The sequence below is a fragment of the Ornithorhynchus anatinus genome, chromosome 3, assembly GCF_004115215.2.
Source record: "Ornithorhynchus anatinus isolate Pmale09 chromosome 3, mOrnAna1.pri.v4, whole genome shotgun sequence".
NCBI lineage: Eukaryota > Metazoa > Chordata > Mammalia > Monotremata > Ornithorhynchidae > Ornithorhynchus > Ornithorhynchus anatinus.
Genome location: NC_041730.1, coordinates 125,581,033 through 125,596,251, shown reverse-complemented (window position 1 = coordinate 125,596,251; position 15,219 = coordinate 125,581,033). Strand labels below are relative to the sequence as shown.

Sequence of the window (15,219 nt, the reverse complement as noted above, 5' to 3'; positions counted from 1 at the left end):
GCCACATGGAAAATGCTCTATTGAGCAGGAAATATTCTTGGAAGCAAAATAAGCCATGCACCGCTGAATTTGAATTAACTCTTGAATTTGTACCTTTCACTTGCTCTCATCCCCACAGCACTTAGGTATCATATCCACAGGGGAAGAAGCATGGCTTAGTGGAAAGAACACAGGCATGGGAGTCAGAAGTCAAGGATTCTAATCCCAGCTCCACCAATTATCTGCTGTGTGACCTTGGGCAAGCCACCTAACTTCTCTGTGCCTCAGTTACCTCTTCTGTAAAATGGGAACTAAAACTGTGAGCCCCCCGTGGGACAAGCTGATTACCTTATATCTACCCCAGCACTTAGAACAGGGCTCGGCACATAGTAAGCACTTAACAGATACCATAATTATAATTATCTGTTATTTATTTTAATGTCTGTCTTCCCCTCTCAAGACTGTAAGCTTCTTGTGGGCAGGGAACATGTCTACCAACTCTGTTACACTGTACCCTCCCAAGCATTTGGTACAGTGCTCTGCACACAATAAGTGCTCAGCAAATACTCATCGATTTTTCACCCGGACCCTAAGCCCACCCGTCCCCCACCTTACCACATATTCGTCAATGAACTGCCTGAGGTCCCTGTAGCCGTGCTTCTCGGCGATCGTGTTGGGGTAGTGGCCGAACTTATTGGCCACGCTGTAGGCCTGCAAGGCTCCGGGACACGTGAGCAGCAGAGCGGTCAGGTTCTTCAGCCCGTACTTTGCAGCGAAGTGAAGTAACGTAGGCAGCTCCTCATCCCTTTGGTCTGAGGAAAAGGTAAGGAAGAAAGACCAGTCTCAGTGGGAAGAATAGCGACTGGTTATTACAGTTAGAAACATCAGGGTCACAGTGGCCCAGAGAGCGGCCCAGTTGCCCAGAGAGCTCCCGGCACTGACCATGGCACTCACCGGCCCTCTCTGGCGGAAGCAGCATGGCCTAGTTGATAGAGAATGGGCCTGGGAGCCAGAGGACCTGGGTTCCAATCCCAGCTCCACCATTTGCCTGATGTGTGATCTTGGGTAAGTCATTTCTCTAAGCCTCAGTTTCCTCAACTCCAAAATGGGGATTAAAAACCTGTCCTCCTTCCTACTTAGACTGTGAGCCCCATGTGGTAGAGGGACTATATGCAATCTGATTAACTTGTATCTACCCCAGCAGGTAGAACAGTGCTTGACACATAGTAAGTGCTTAAGAAATATCACACACAAAAAAAGTACAGGCACCAGTGGCTGGAAGCAGAGGCCTCCCAACAGCCATCTCTGACACGTATTTATTTACAACCATCCTCTGCACTCAGAATAATAATAAGTGAATGGTGTTTATAGAAGCAGCATGGCCTAGTAGATAGACCACAAGCCTAGTAGTCAGAAGGTCATGGGTTCTCATCCTGCCTCTGCCACTTTTCTGCTGTGTGACCTTGGGCAAGTTGCTTTACTTCTCTGTGCCTCAGTTTCCTCATCTATAAAACAGGGATTGAGACTGTGAGCCCCCTGTGGGATAGGGACTGTGTCCAGCCTGATTTGTTTGTATCCATCCCGGAGTTTAGTATCTGGTAAATAGTAAGCGTTTCACAACTACCGTTATTATTATTACCAATGGAATTATTTAGCTCTTACTGTGTGATAATAATAATGGTATTTGTTAAGCACTTCGGCACTGTACTAAGCAGAGGGGCAGATACAAGTTTATCAAGTTGGACACAGTCCCTGTCCCACATGGGCCTCATAGTCTCAGTCCCCATTTTACAGGTGAGGTAAGTGAGGCCCAGAGAAATGAAGTGCCTTGCCCATCGTCACACAGCGGACAGTGGCAGAGTTAGGATCGGAACTCATGACCTTCTGACTCTCAGGCCCTTGCTCTATCCATTGTGCCATGCCGCTTCTCTGCAGAGGCCTATGTCAAGAGCTTGGAAGAGAATAATGTAACAGGGTTGGTAGATACATTCTCTGCTCACAGTGAGTTTAGAGTGGAGGGAGAGACAAAAAATGTGCTATTGGTTAAGAGCTTATCATGGAGCAAGCCTCAGACTAAGCACTGGGGTAGATAAAATCAGATTGGACAAAGTCTCTGCTCCACAAGAAGCTCACAGTCGGGGGCCGGGGGGGGTGGCGGCGGGGAGGGATAACAGGTATTTAATCCCCAAACCCCCGCTTTAGAGTTGGCAAAACTGAGGCACAGAGATATTAAGTTGCTTGACCAAGGTCACAGAGCAGACAAGAGGGCCCAGACAGGATTAGAATCCAGGTCTCTAGCTCCCAGGTCAGTGGTCTTTCCACTAGGCCGCATTGCTTCTCAATGCACTTGTGTATATTCAATTATCCACTCAATTATTTAATCTGATCCAATTATTTTGATTCTTATTATCAGTCAATGGTATTTATTGAGCACTTACTGTATGCAGTGCGCTGTACTAAGCTCTCGAGAGAGAAGCAGCATGGTGTAGTGGATGAAGCACAGGCCTGGGGTTCAGAAGGTCATGGGTTCTAATCTCTGGTCTGCCTTTTGACTGCTGTGTGACCTTGGGCATGTCATTTCATTCATTCATTCAGTCATATTTATTGAGCGCTTATCATATGTAAAACACTTAACTAAGCACTTGGGAGAGTACAACAACAAACATTCTCTACCCACAACCAGCTCACAGCCTAGTCTTCACTTCTCTGTGCCTCAGTTACCTCATCTGTAAAATGGGGATTGAGACTTTGAGCACCACGTGGGGCAGGGTCTGTGTCCAACCTGATTTGCTTGTATCCACCCCAGCAAGTAGAACAGTGCCTGGCACATATTAAGTGTTTAAAAATACCACAATTATTATCATTGTTATTATTAGGGAGTACAAACCAATAGTTGATAGATATGATTATGAATTACCATTATGATTCTGATTCCACTAATACATCTGTCGCTTCCATTTAAGTGTAGGCTCGTGCTTCCGTTGAACTTCCCAAGCGTTTAGTACACTGCACTGCACTCAGTAGTGCCCTAGTGACATTCCCTCTAGACTATCCGCTAGTTGTGGGCAGGGAATGTGTCTGTTTGTGGTCGTATTGTCCTCTCCCAAGTGCTTAGTACAGTGCTCCGCACACGGTAAACGATTAATAAATATGATTGAATTGAATGACTGAATGAAACCACACACAGTAAGTGCTCAATAAATACGATTGAATGAGTTGATTGAACGAATGAATGAAATCCCCAAGGGTCCAGGGGTCCCCAGAGAAGCTCCAGTGGGGTCTGGCCCGGGTCCCCGGCTTCCCCGACTCTGACCGTCCACTTACTTGTCATCATATCTTCTTCCTCCAGCTGGTTGATTCCAAACAGGTGCAGCCCACTTGAGGGAATGTTCTTCTTCAGGGACTCCGTGAGCAGCTTGTCCAAGGTTTCCAGGTTGTAGGGCACGATTTTAAAAGCCTGAACATGGAAGTGAACAGAAACCAGATGCCTGAGGGCTTGGAAATCCAGCCGGCTCTCACTGGGGACTTATTATATGATGGTACTTGTTAAGTGCTTATTATGTGGCGAGCGCTGTTTTAAGTGCTGGGGTGGAAACTAGTGAATCGGGTTGGACACAGACCCTGTCTCAAGCAGCGTGGCTCAGTGGAAAGAGCCTAGGCTTCGGAGTCAGAGGTCATGAGTTCGACTCCCGGCTCTGCCACTTGTCAGCTGCGTGACTGTGGGCAAGTCACTTAGCTTCTCTGTGCCTCAGTTCCCTCATCTGTAAAATGGGGATTAAAAGTGTGTGAGCCCCACGTGGGACAACCTGATTACCCTGTGTCTCCCCCAGCGCTTAGAACAGTGCTCGGCATCTAGTAAGCGCTTAACAAATACCAACATTAATCTTCATCCCTGTTTGACAGATGAGGTAACTGGGGCTCAGAGAAGTGAAGTGATTTGCCCAGGGTCACACAGCAGATATGTGATGGAGCCGGGATTTGAACCCAGGTCCTTCTGACTCCCAGGCCCGGGCTCTAGACATTAAACTGTGCTGTTTCTGATGGGAGGTGTGAAGCAGGCTAACCAGGAGTCTTCCCACTACACAGTGAGATCCTTGAGGCCAGGGATCCCATCCACTAACTCTTCCGTTTCCTCCCAAACACTTAGTTTGATGTCCCTTTTCTATGGTTTTTGAAGCACTTTACTTTGTGCCAGACACTATACTGAGCCCCGGGGTAGATAGAGCTAATCAGATTGGACACGGTACCATAGCCCTCATGGGGCTCACAGTTTTAATCCCCGTACTGCAGATGAAGTAACTGAGGCACAGAGAAGTGAAGTGACTCGTCCAAGGTCACAGAGCAGACAAGTGGCAATAATAATGATAACTGTGGTATTTGTTAAGCATTTACTGTGTACCAGGCCCCGTACTAAGCGCTGGGGTGGATACAAGCCAATCGGGTTGGACACAGTCCCTGCCCCAAATGAGTCTCACAGTCTCATTCCCCATTTTACAGATGAGGTCACCGAGGCCCAGAGAAGTGAAGTCACACAGCAAACAAATGGCAGAGCCGGGATTAGAACCCAGGTCCTCCTGACTCCCAGGCCTGTGCTCTATCTACTAGGCCACAATCTGCAAGCAATAGGCGCTCAGGAGGTATCCCTCACTAAATTAGCCTTCCTGGACAAAGTCCTCATTTCGGCTACTTCCTCTCCCTTCTGTGTCGCCCCATCCTCAGTCTCTCAGCACTTGCACATTCATAATTTATTTATTTACTCATATTAATGTTTGTTTCTCCTTCTAGACTTTAATCCCCTTGTGGATAGGGAACATGTGTGCTCTCTCAAGTGTTCTGGTCACAGTAAGGGCTCAGTAAAAACGATTGATTGATTGTTCCCTGGGTGACAAATCCCCAGCTGAGGAGGAAACATTCCGGGAAAGGAGCAAGAAACAACGGAAAGAGCAAACTTAGTTTTCTTTTAAGTCTCCGTACCTGGCACATGAACTCCACAGGATTAGCCGCACTGGCCAATAAGTTTCCGATTTCTTCCATGTCAGTGTAGTAGCTGATATTGGTTTCACATACCACCAGATCGCCCGAGTAGACTTTCAGGGAAACTTCCCCAGACGTCAAGTCTGCACGAAAGAGAAATGAGGCAGCCCGATCAGAGACGGAAGGCCGGGAAGGCTTGGTCGGGGGGAGTCCGGAGGGGTGTGGAAAGAATCTGGGCCTTGTAAGATGACGGGGAAGGTGAAGAGAAGGGAAAGTCCTGGCTCAAACCATAAAAAGCCAAGGTACAGCTACTGCAAATTACTTCGCCTTGAACCACTGGATGTGTATGTTATATTGTACTCTTCCAAATGCTTAGTACAGTGTTCTGCACACAGCAAGCACTCAACAGATCTGACTGACTGTCTGACTACTGGCCTTAGCTCTGGCTACATTAGAGAGGCAGCGCGGCTTAGTGGAAAGAGCACGGGCTGGGGAGTCACAGGTCTTGGGTTCTAATTCTGACTCCGCCGCTTGCCAGCTGTGTGACTTTGGGCAAGTCACTTAACTTCTCTGTGCTTCAGTGACTTCATCTGTAAAATAGGGATTAAGACCGCGAGCCCCACATGGGCCAACCAGGTAACTTTGTATCTACTCCAGTGCTTAGAACAGTGCTTGGCACAGAGTAAACACTTAACAAATAGCATTATTATTATTATCATTATCCCTCTCACCGGGCTTCAGGGTCCCAAACCTCCCTTCCATCACGTAGGCTAGAACCCAAGCCCCGATCAGCCCTCTGGTGTAGTGGCTGGAGTCAGAAGGTCATGGGTTCTAATCTCAGATCTGCCATCTGTTTACTATGTGAGCTTGGACAAATCATTTCACTTCTCTGGACCTTAGTTCTGTCATCTGTAAAATGGCAGTTGAGACTGTGAGCCCCACATGGACAGGGTTTTTTTGTGATTCCCCCCCCCCCCCAAAAAAGGGCAGGAAGCCGGGTCTTAATAATGTTGGTATTTGTTAAGCGCTTACTATGTGCAGAGCACTGTTCTAAGCGCTGGGGGAGATATAGGATGATCAGGTTGTCCCATGTGAGGCTTACAGTCTTAATTCCCCATTTTACAGACGAGGCAACTGAGGCACAGAAAAGCAAAGTGACTTGCCCACAGTCACACACCTGACAAGTGGCAGATCCAGGATTCGAACCCATGACCTCTGACTCCCAAGCCCGGGCTCTTTCCACTGAGCCACGCTGCTTCTCTTGTGACTCCCAGGCCCGTGCCTATCCACTGCATTATTATTAAGTGCTTAGCTTCAGGCTGCTTCGCTAGTTGAAGTTGAGGGTTGGGGACTCACGCAAATTCTGAACACGGATAGGTCAAGAAGGGGTGTGGGTGAAGAAAAGATCCTGGAAAAGCACCCTGAGCATTGGCGTCCCTTTGGGGGAAAAGGATTAAGTCCCCTTCATCGTCGATGGTTACTTCAGGTTAGGATTCTCACCCTGCACATACACACACACAGACACACACACAAGTCACTTCAACGACTATTAACTCTGGGGCCCAAACTTCCTTCCTCCTGAAGTAGCTCATGTCAAACCCGGTCAAAATCCAGGCTAGAAACGTCTTCGACCGACGAGTGGGACGACGGGGAACGAGAAGGGAGAGAGAAATGAGAAGGGAAAGGAAATAATAATAATAATAATGTCGGTATTTGTTAAGCGCTTACTATGTGCCGAGCACTGTTCTAAGCGCTGGGGTAGACAGAGGGGAATCAGGTTGTCCCATGTGGGGCTCACAGATGAGGTAACTGAGGCACCGAGAAGTGACGTGACTTGTCCAAAGTCCCACAGCTGACAAGTGGCCGAGCCGGGATTCGAACCCATGACCTCTGACTCCAAAGCCCGTGCTCTTTCCACTGAGCCACGCTGCTTCTCATGGGGGATATGGAGGAAGGGGAGAGAGATGGGGTGGGTGGGGGGAAGGACTTCTTCAAGCCCGAGAACAGCCAGTCTGTTCATCATCAGAGTCCACCTACTGGGAGCCTCAATGGCGACGGTGTACTCATTCTCCAGCCTGGCGCTCACTCGCACGGAAGGGGAGCTCTCAGGAGCAAACTCGGCTTCCGTCTTGACCCGGTCATCCAGCTTACATTTCACGATAACGTAAACTGTGGTCTGGGCCTAAGAGGGAATAAGGTGAGAGGAGTCAGTCAGCCCAGTCAATCATCCACAGGCCCACCCCTTCCCCAACAGGGAACACTTCTCTCCAGGGGCTCAATTTTTTCAAAAAGCCATGTAATAATCACTACTAATAATTGTGGTCTTTGTTAAGCACTTACCTTGTTCCAGGCACTGCACTCAGCGCTGGAGTAGATACAAGCAAATCGTGTTGGACACAGTCCCTGTCCCACGTGGGGCTCACGGTCTCCATCCCTATTTTCCAGATGAGGTAACTGAGGCCCAGAGAAGTGAAGTGACTTGCCCAAGGTCACACAGTCGACAAGTGGCGGATCCAGGATTAGAACCCGTGACCTTCTGATTCCCAGGCAGGACTCTATCCATTATGCCATGCTGGTCCCGGGGGTTGCCTTCCCTGTTTCTAACTCCGCATCTGACCTCGGCAAGTCCCAGCACAGCTGGGCTTCGGTTTCCAATCCAGCCAAACTGGGATGGCAGAAAGGTACCAAACAACCCTCCTGATGATTCTGTGCTGTACTGAGATCCCCCACTGCATATGCTCTTAAAGGATCCCTCAGCGTTCTCTTATTTAGCACTTCTTGACTGCGTAAGCCGTGACGGTGGTCTTTTCACACATTTAGAACATCCGGGCTTTCAAAGTAGAAACAGGGAATGTCTGTTTACTCTCATGTTGTACTCTCCGGAGCGCTTAGTATACAGCTCTGCACACAGTTAGCACTCAGTAAACACAACTGAGTGAGTGAATGAATGAATGAAATACTACCTGAACCTATATATTGACCTATGCACCCTTCCAGTTCAGCATTTACTCATCTTAATCATCCATTTTCCCTTTCTCTTATCTCTAACACCAGAAGCTGTGAGAAGAGTGTCTTTTTCAGTCACCCCAGGGCTCAGGCGTAGCAACTCTAGCCTGTAAGTTCCTTGTGGGCAGGAAATGCGACAGTAATAATAATAATAATGTTGGTATTTGTTAAGCGCTTACTATGTGCAGAGCACTGTTCTAAGCGCTGGGGTAGATACAGGGTAATCAGGTTGTCCCACGTGGGGCTTACAGTAAATCCCCATTTTCCAGATGAGGGAACTGAGGCACAGAGAAGTGAAGTGACTTGCCCAATGTCACACAGCTGACAAGTGGCAGAGCAGGGATGACCGTATGATGCTCTGCACACAGAAAGTGCTCAATAGAGAAGCAGCGTGGCTCACTGGAAAGAGCACGGGCTTTGGAGTCAGAGGTCATGGGTTCGAACCCCGGCTCTGCCACTTGCCAGCTGTGTGACTTTGGGCAAGTCACTTAACTTCTCGGTGCCTCAGTTCCCTCATCTGTAAAATGGGGATTAAGACTGTGAGCCCCACGTGGGACAACCTGATTCCCCTATGTCTACCCCAGCGCTTAGAACAGTGCTCGGCACATAGTAAGCGCTTAACAAATACCAACATTATTATTATTATTAAATACTATTGAATGAATGAATGAATGAATGTATTTTGACTTCTCTCCTGCTTTCGCCACAGCAGGAGACCAGTTCCATTCCAAAGGCATTTCTGACCTCCTGATTTAGAGAGTCCCTAAATGCAGCCCCACCTCACCACCTTCTAAGAATAATGATATTAACAATAATAATTATTACAATAATTGTGGTATATATTAAAGTACTGACTATGAGCCAAGCACTGTATTAAGCACTAGGGTAGATACAAGATAAGCAGGACCCTCATGGGGCTCACAGCTGAAGTAGAAGTAAAAACAGGTATTGAATTCCCACCCCCCTTCTCCTAAGTACTGGGGTGCAGGCTTTCACCCCAGACCAGTCAACAGGGGGCAGGAAGCTTTGGAAAGAGAATTTAGGACGTAACCTCGGGGATAGAGCACGGGCCTGGGAGTCAGAAGGACCTGGGTTCTAATCCCGGCTCCACTACTGGTCTGCTGTGTGACCTTAAGCGAGTCACTTCACTTCCCTGTGCCTCAATTACCTCATCTATAAAACGGGGATGAAGACTGTGAGCCCCATGAGGGACAGGGACTCTGATTGGCTCAGTGGAAAGAGCCTGGGCCTGGGAGTCAGAGGTCATGGGTTCTAATCCCGGCTCCCCCACTTGTCAGCTGTGTGACCGTGGGCAAGTCACTTCACTACTCTGTGCTTCAGTTCCCTCATCTGTAAAATGGGGATTTACTGTGAGCCCCATGTGGGACCACCTGAAGACCCTGTATCTTCCCCAGCGCTTAGAACAGTGCTCTGCACATAGTAAGCACTTAACAAATACCAACATTATTATTATTAATCCCAGCTCTGCCGCTTGTCAGCTGTGTGACTTTGGGCAAGTCACTTAACTTGTCTGGGCCTCAGTTCCCTCATCTGTAAAATGGGGATTGAGACTGTGGGCCCCACGTGGGACAACCTGATCACCTTGTATTCCCCCCCTCCAGCGCTTAGAACAGTGCTTTGCACATAGTAAGTGCTTAACAAATGCCACCATTATCATTATTTTCTTTCCGACTTGAGTGAGGATAATGAGCAGCAGGGGGCGCTGCTCCATCAGGCAGGAGCATCACCCCTAGTGTCCAGACCATTCATTCATTCATTCATTCATTCAATAGTATTTATTGAGCGCTTACTATGTGCAGAGCACTGTACTAAGCGCTTGGGATGGACAAGTCGGCAACAGATAGAAACAGTCCCTGCCGTTTGACGGGCTTACAGTCTAATCGGGGGAGACGGACAGACAAGAACAATGGCACTAAACAGCGTCAAGGGGAAGAACATCTCGTAAAAACAATGGCATCATTCATTCAATAGTATTTAATAATAATGTTGGTATTTGTTAAGCGCTTACTATGTGCAGAGCACTGTTCTAAGCGCTGGGGTAGACACAGGGGAATCAGGTTGTCCCACGTGGGGCTCACAGTCTTCATCCCCATTTTACAGATGAGGTAACTGAGGCCCAGAGAAGTGAAGTGACTTGCCCACAGTCACACAGCTGACAAGCGGCGGAGCCGGGATTCGAACCCATGATCTCTGACTCCAAAGCCCGTGCTCTTTCCACTGATCCACGCTGCTTCTCCTTACTGGGTGCAGAGCACTGTACTAAGCGCTTGGAATGGACAGTTCATCAACAGATAGAGAAAATCCCTGCCCAACAACGGGTTAGCGGTCTAAAGGGGTGCAATGGTGGGCAATGAGGTCCACCAAAGCCCATGAGGCCTGGCGTTGCCAGGGTTGACACGGCTGGTCCGAGGGCTGACTGGGCTCGCCCAAGAACTGAGAGAGCTCATCCAAGGGCTGCTTTCCCTCTCCTGGAGCCTCTGGGCCGTCAGATTGAGCAGTGGGCTGAGGTAAACTCCAGCTTGGCTTGCTGGAAAGGGCACAAGCCTGGGACTCAGAACACCTGGGCTTCAATCCCAGCTCGGCGACTTGCCTGCTGTGGGACCTTGGGCAGGTCACCTGACTTCTCTGTGACTCAATCTCTTCACCTGAATAAATGAGATATGATTCTTGTCCTTCCTCCCTCTTAATAATAATGTAGGCATTTGTTAAGCATTTACTACGTGCAAAGCACTGTTCTAAGCGCTGGGGAGGATACAAGGTGATCAGGTTGCCCCACGTGGGGCTCACAGTCTTAATCCCCATTTTAGAGATGAGGTCACTGAGGCCCAGAGAAATGAAGTGACTTGCTCAAAGTCACACAGCTGACGAGCGGCGGAGGGGGATTTGAACCCATGATCTCTGACTGCCCAGCCCGTGCTCTTTCCACCGAGCCACGCTGCTTCTCTTAGACTGTGAGCCCTGGGGTGGGGGCGGGGGAGACGGGGAATAGGCACATTCTGCTTCCATTGCATCCACCCGGGTCTTAGTAATAATAATAACAGAATGATAATATTAAAAATAATAAGCGTATTTTAGCACTTTACAATATGCCAAGCACTGTTCTAAGTGTGGGGGTAGATACAAGATAATCACGGGGCTCACCCCTCATGGCGAGATCACGGGCTTGGGAGTCAGAGGATGTGGGTTCTAATCCGAGATCTGCCACTTGTCCTCTGTGTGACCTTGGGCAAGTCACTTCACTTCTCTGTGCCTCAGTTAAGACTGTGGGGATTAAGACTGTGAGCCCCACGTGGGACAACCTGATTCCCCTGTGTCTACCCCAGCGCTTAGAACAGTGCTCGGCACGTAGTAAGCGCTTAACAAATACCAACCTTATTATTAGTAAGCACTTATCAATTACCATACTTAATACCGTTAGTCACTCCACTGTAGGGGGAGACTAAGGCAGCTACTGAAGGAACTCAAGCATACTAGATGCCTTATTTGCAGACCCGGGAGGCCTAGGCAAAAGTCCCAGGTGGTAAGGAGCCTGTATTATCATGGGGACATACAAAACGGTCCCCTGTAAACCAATAATGATGATATTTACTATCCTCATACCGTGTGCTAAGCACTGAGGAAGAGAGAAGATAATCAGACGGGTCCCCGTCCCTGTTCCGGGAGAGCAGGCATCTTGCCTCCATTTTACGGATGAGAAAATGGAGGCACAAGGAAGTCAAGTGACCTGCCCAAGGTGATACAGCAAGGCAGTGATGGAGATGGGTCTCGGATCCAGGTCTCCCTACTCTTAACACTGGGTCATGTCTCCCTTCTGGGTTGCCCCGATTTGCTCCCTTTATTCACCTCCCCCTTCCAGCCCCACAACATTTTATTTATATTAATGTCTGTCTCCCCGTCTAGAGAATGTGTCTGTTTTATTCATTCATTCAATGGTATTTATTGAGCGCTTACTATGTGCAGAGCACTGTCCTAAGCACTTGGAATGAACAATTCGGCAACAGTTCGAGACAATCCCTGCCCAATGACAGGCTCACAGTCTAAACGGGAGAGACAGACTCCCAAGCGCTTAGTCCAGTGCTCCGCACACAGTATGTGCTCAATAAATACAACTGATTGATGTCTGGGGGAGAGGGATGGGAGTGGGAGTGGGAATAGCTGCCCCCTTCCCTCACGGCACAGCCACTTGTGGAACTCAGCGTCCGGATTTGAGGCGGAGGGAGGCTGGACTTCTAAAGTGAAAATGTTGGCATGAAGGTGCCCGGTGCCCTATCAGAGCCAGGCAAGGGGATGAAAACAAACTGGCCCGTTAAAAAAAAATGGACAAATGGCCAACACAGATCTGACCAGAGTTAAATGTCCCCGGCTGAACTCACTGCCCCCTGACCCAAAGGGCAGGAAGCCACTCCCTCAGGACTTGGGCGGTGGGGCTTTGAAGCAATAGCTGGTACAGAGAAGGCAGTGTGGTCTAGTGGATAGAACAGGGCTCTGCCACTTATCTGCTTGTATGACTTGTGGTCCGAGCCCGGGTTCCTCATCTGTATAACTCCGATTCAATATCTGGTAGTGTCTTAATGGATACAGCCCGGGACCGGGAGTCCAAAGGACCTGAGTTCTAACCCCTGCCCCGCCAACCGTCTGCTGAGTGACCTTGGGCAAGGCACTTCCCTTCTCGGGGCCTCAGTTACCTCATCTGGAAAATGGGGATTGAGAGTGTGAGCCCCACGTGGGACAGGGACTAAGTCCAACCTGATCAATTTGTATCAATTTGTATTCGTTCTATCTTAGAACAGTGCTTGGCCCAGAGTAAGTGCTCACCAAGTGCCATTATTATTATTTACTTGGATCTACCCCAGCTCTTACAATAATGCTTGGCACATAGCAAGCTCTTAACAGGTATAGAGAAGCAGCGTGGCTCAGTGGAGAGAGCGCGGGCTTGGGGGTCAGAGGTCACGGGTTCTAATCCCCGCTCCGCCACTAGTCATCTGTGTGACCTTGGGCAAGTCACTTAACTTCTCTGTGCTGCAGTGACCTCATCTGTCAAATGGGGATTAAAACTGTGAGCCCCACATGGGACAGACTGATCACCTTGTATCCCCCAGCGCTTAGAACAGTGCTTTGCACATAGTAAGCACTTAACAAATACCACAATTTATTTTATTTTTTTACTAGAATTATTATTATTATTGTTAACTTGTATCTACCCCAGCACTTAGAACAGTACTTGGCACATAGCAAACGCTTAACAAGTACCATAATTTTATTACTACTAACCTGACGCTACTACCGTGTTTAGAACAGTGCTAGGCACATAGTAAGTGCTTAAGAAATACCATAATTATTATTATTATTAATGTGTGTCTACCCCTGTACTTAGAACAGTGCTTAGCACACTGTAAGTGCTTAACAAGTACCATAATGATTATTATTAACGTGTATCTATCCCAGAGCTTAGAACACTGCCTGGCGCATAGTAAACGCTTAACAAGTACCATAATAATGATTATTAACTTGAATCTACCCCAGCACTTGGAACAGTGATTGGCATATAGTAAGCGCTTAACAAGTACCATAATAATGATTATTAACTTGAATCTACCCCAGCACTTGGAACAGTGATTGGCATATAGTAAGCGCTTAACAAGTACCATAGCAATAATAATTACTATGTGGTTATCTACCCCAGCACTTTGCAGAGTACTCGACTCACAGTAAGCGCTTAAGCACTTCCAGTAATAATACTTATAATAATAGTAATTATGGTATTTGTTAAGCACTTAACTATGTGCCAGGCACTGTACTAAGCGCTGGGGTGGATACGAGCAGATCAGGTTGGACACAGTCCCTGTCTCACAGTTTTAATCCCCATTTTACAGATGAGGTAACCGAGGCCCAGAGAAGTTAAGTGACTGGCCCAAAGTCACACAGCTGACAAGTGGCGGAACCGGAATTAGAACTCATGACCTCTGACTCCCAAGCCCGGGCTCTTTCCACTGAGCCACGCTGCTTCTCCGTTCTCCAAAAACTCACCGTAAGCTTACGCGCTTAAGCTTAAATTATGCTTAAATGCATAACGTACGCATATACGGTAAGCGTCTAAGTGCTTATACATTACGTATAAATGTATATTATCTATACGATAATAGAATCGTAGGCCGCAATTACGATTCTAAGGCGAGAGAAGGAAGGCCCGGTTTCTGGAAGTCAGCCTCGCTGAGGCCGAGAGCCCCCGGCGGGCACGGTGCCAGGCCTACCCCACAGCGGATCCGAGCCGGCTGGACCACCATCTGCTTCCCCGGAGGACTGCTGGCCGAGAGCGAGACCTGCTGCTGCTGCTGCTGCTGCTGCTGCTGACTGGAGGAAATCTCCCTCGAATACCGGGGGCTCTTCTCGTCCTCGGGCTCCGTGTCCGTGACCGAGTCACAGCCAGAATCTGGGCGACGAAAAAGAACACCGTCTTGAGAATGAAGGAAGAGGACGGGGAGGAGGAGGAGGGAGAACTGTAATTGATGTTCCCGCTTGGCCACTTTCCCCCTCCTCACAAAAGCCCCAAACACATCACTAGATAGGAAACAGCTCAACACGTTAGGCAAATGAGAGTCAGAGAGATTAAGTCAGGAAATCCTGAAAGAGGATCTATATGAGAAAAGGGAAATTTGCTGAACCGCTACAAAATCTGCAGCAGAAAAGCGAGTCCAATGCGATGGGGTTCAGGCCCCTGGTATTTATTGAGCCCTTACTGTGTGACGGGCACCGTACTAAGCGTTTGGGAGAGTACAACGCAACAGAGTCGGTAGACCCTTTCCCTGCCCACAGAGTACGTACAGTCTAGAGGACAAGCTGCCCACCTCGGAGTCGAAGGCCCCCATAGTATTTAGCTCCGTATTTTTTGTATGTTTCTTTAATTGCATTTGTTAAGCACTTACTCTGTGCCAGGCACGGTTCTAAACGCTAGGGTAGATACAGGTTAATAGTAAAAATTAGGTTGAACACAGTCCGTGTCCCACAGGGGGCTCACAGTCTTAATCCCCATTTTACAGATGAGGGAACTGAGGCCCAGAAAAATGAAGCGACTTGCACAAGGGCACACAGCAGACAAGTGGCAGAGCCGGGATTAGCTGATACCTTGTAGGGAAGGAAGCCCCTGCTCTTTCCACTGGGCCATGCTACTTCCCTGAGGCTGATGCCTTGTAAGGAAGGAACTGGGTTCTAAGTGAACCCATTTCTGTAATCTGTAATTTC

At 48.4% G+C, this 15,219-nt stretch overlaps 1 protein-coding gene across 1 annotated transcript in view; it reads right to left on the bottom strand.

The window, feature by feature from the left end:
- PIK3AP1 (phosphoinositide-3-kinase adaptor protein 1) overlaps positions 1-15,219 on the bottom strand; it is a 137,426-nt gene that overhangs the window by 33,438 nt on the left and 88,769 nt on the right. Inside the window, exons 3-7 of the mRNA XM_029060986.2 lie at positions 14,232-14,410; positions 6,991-7,135; positions 4,954-5,096; positions 3,304-3,436; positions 595-791 (exon numbers count right to left, since the gene is read on the bottom strand). Coding sequence (XP_028916819.1) covers positions 595-791; positions 3,304-3,436; positions 4,954-5,096; positions 6,991-7,135; positions 14,232-14,410 — 797 coding nt within the window. The remainder of the gene's footprint in view (positions 1-594; positions 792-3,303; positions 3,437-4,953; positions 5,097-6,990; positions 7,136-14,231; positions 14,411-15,219) is intronic.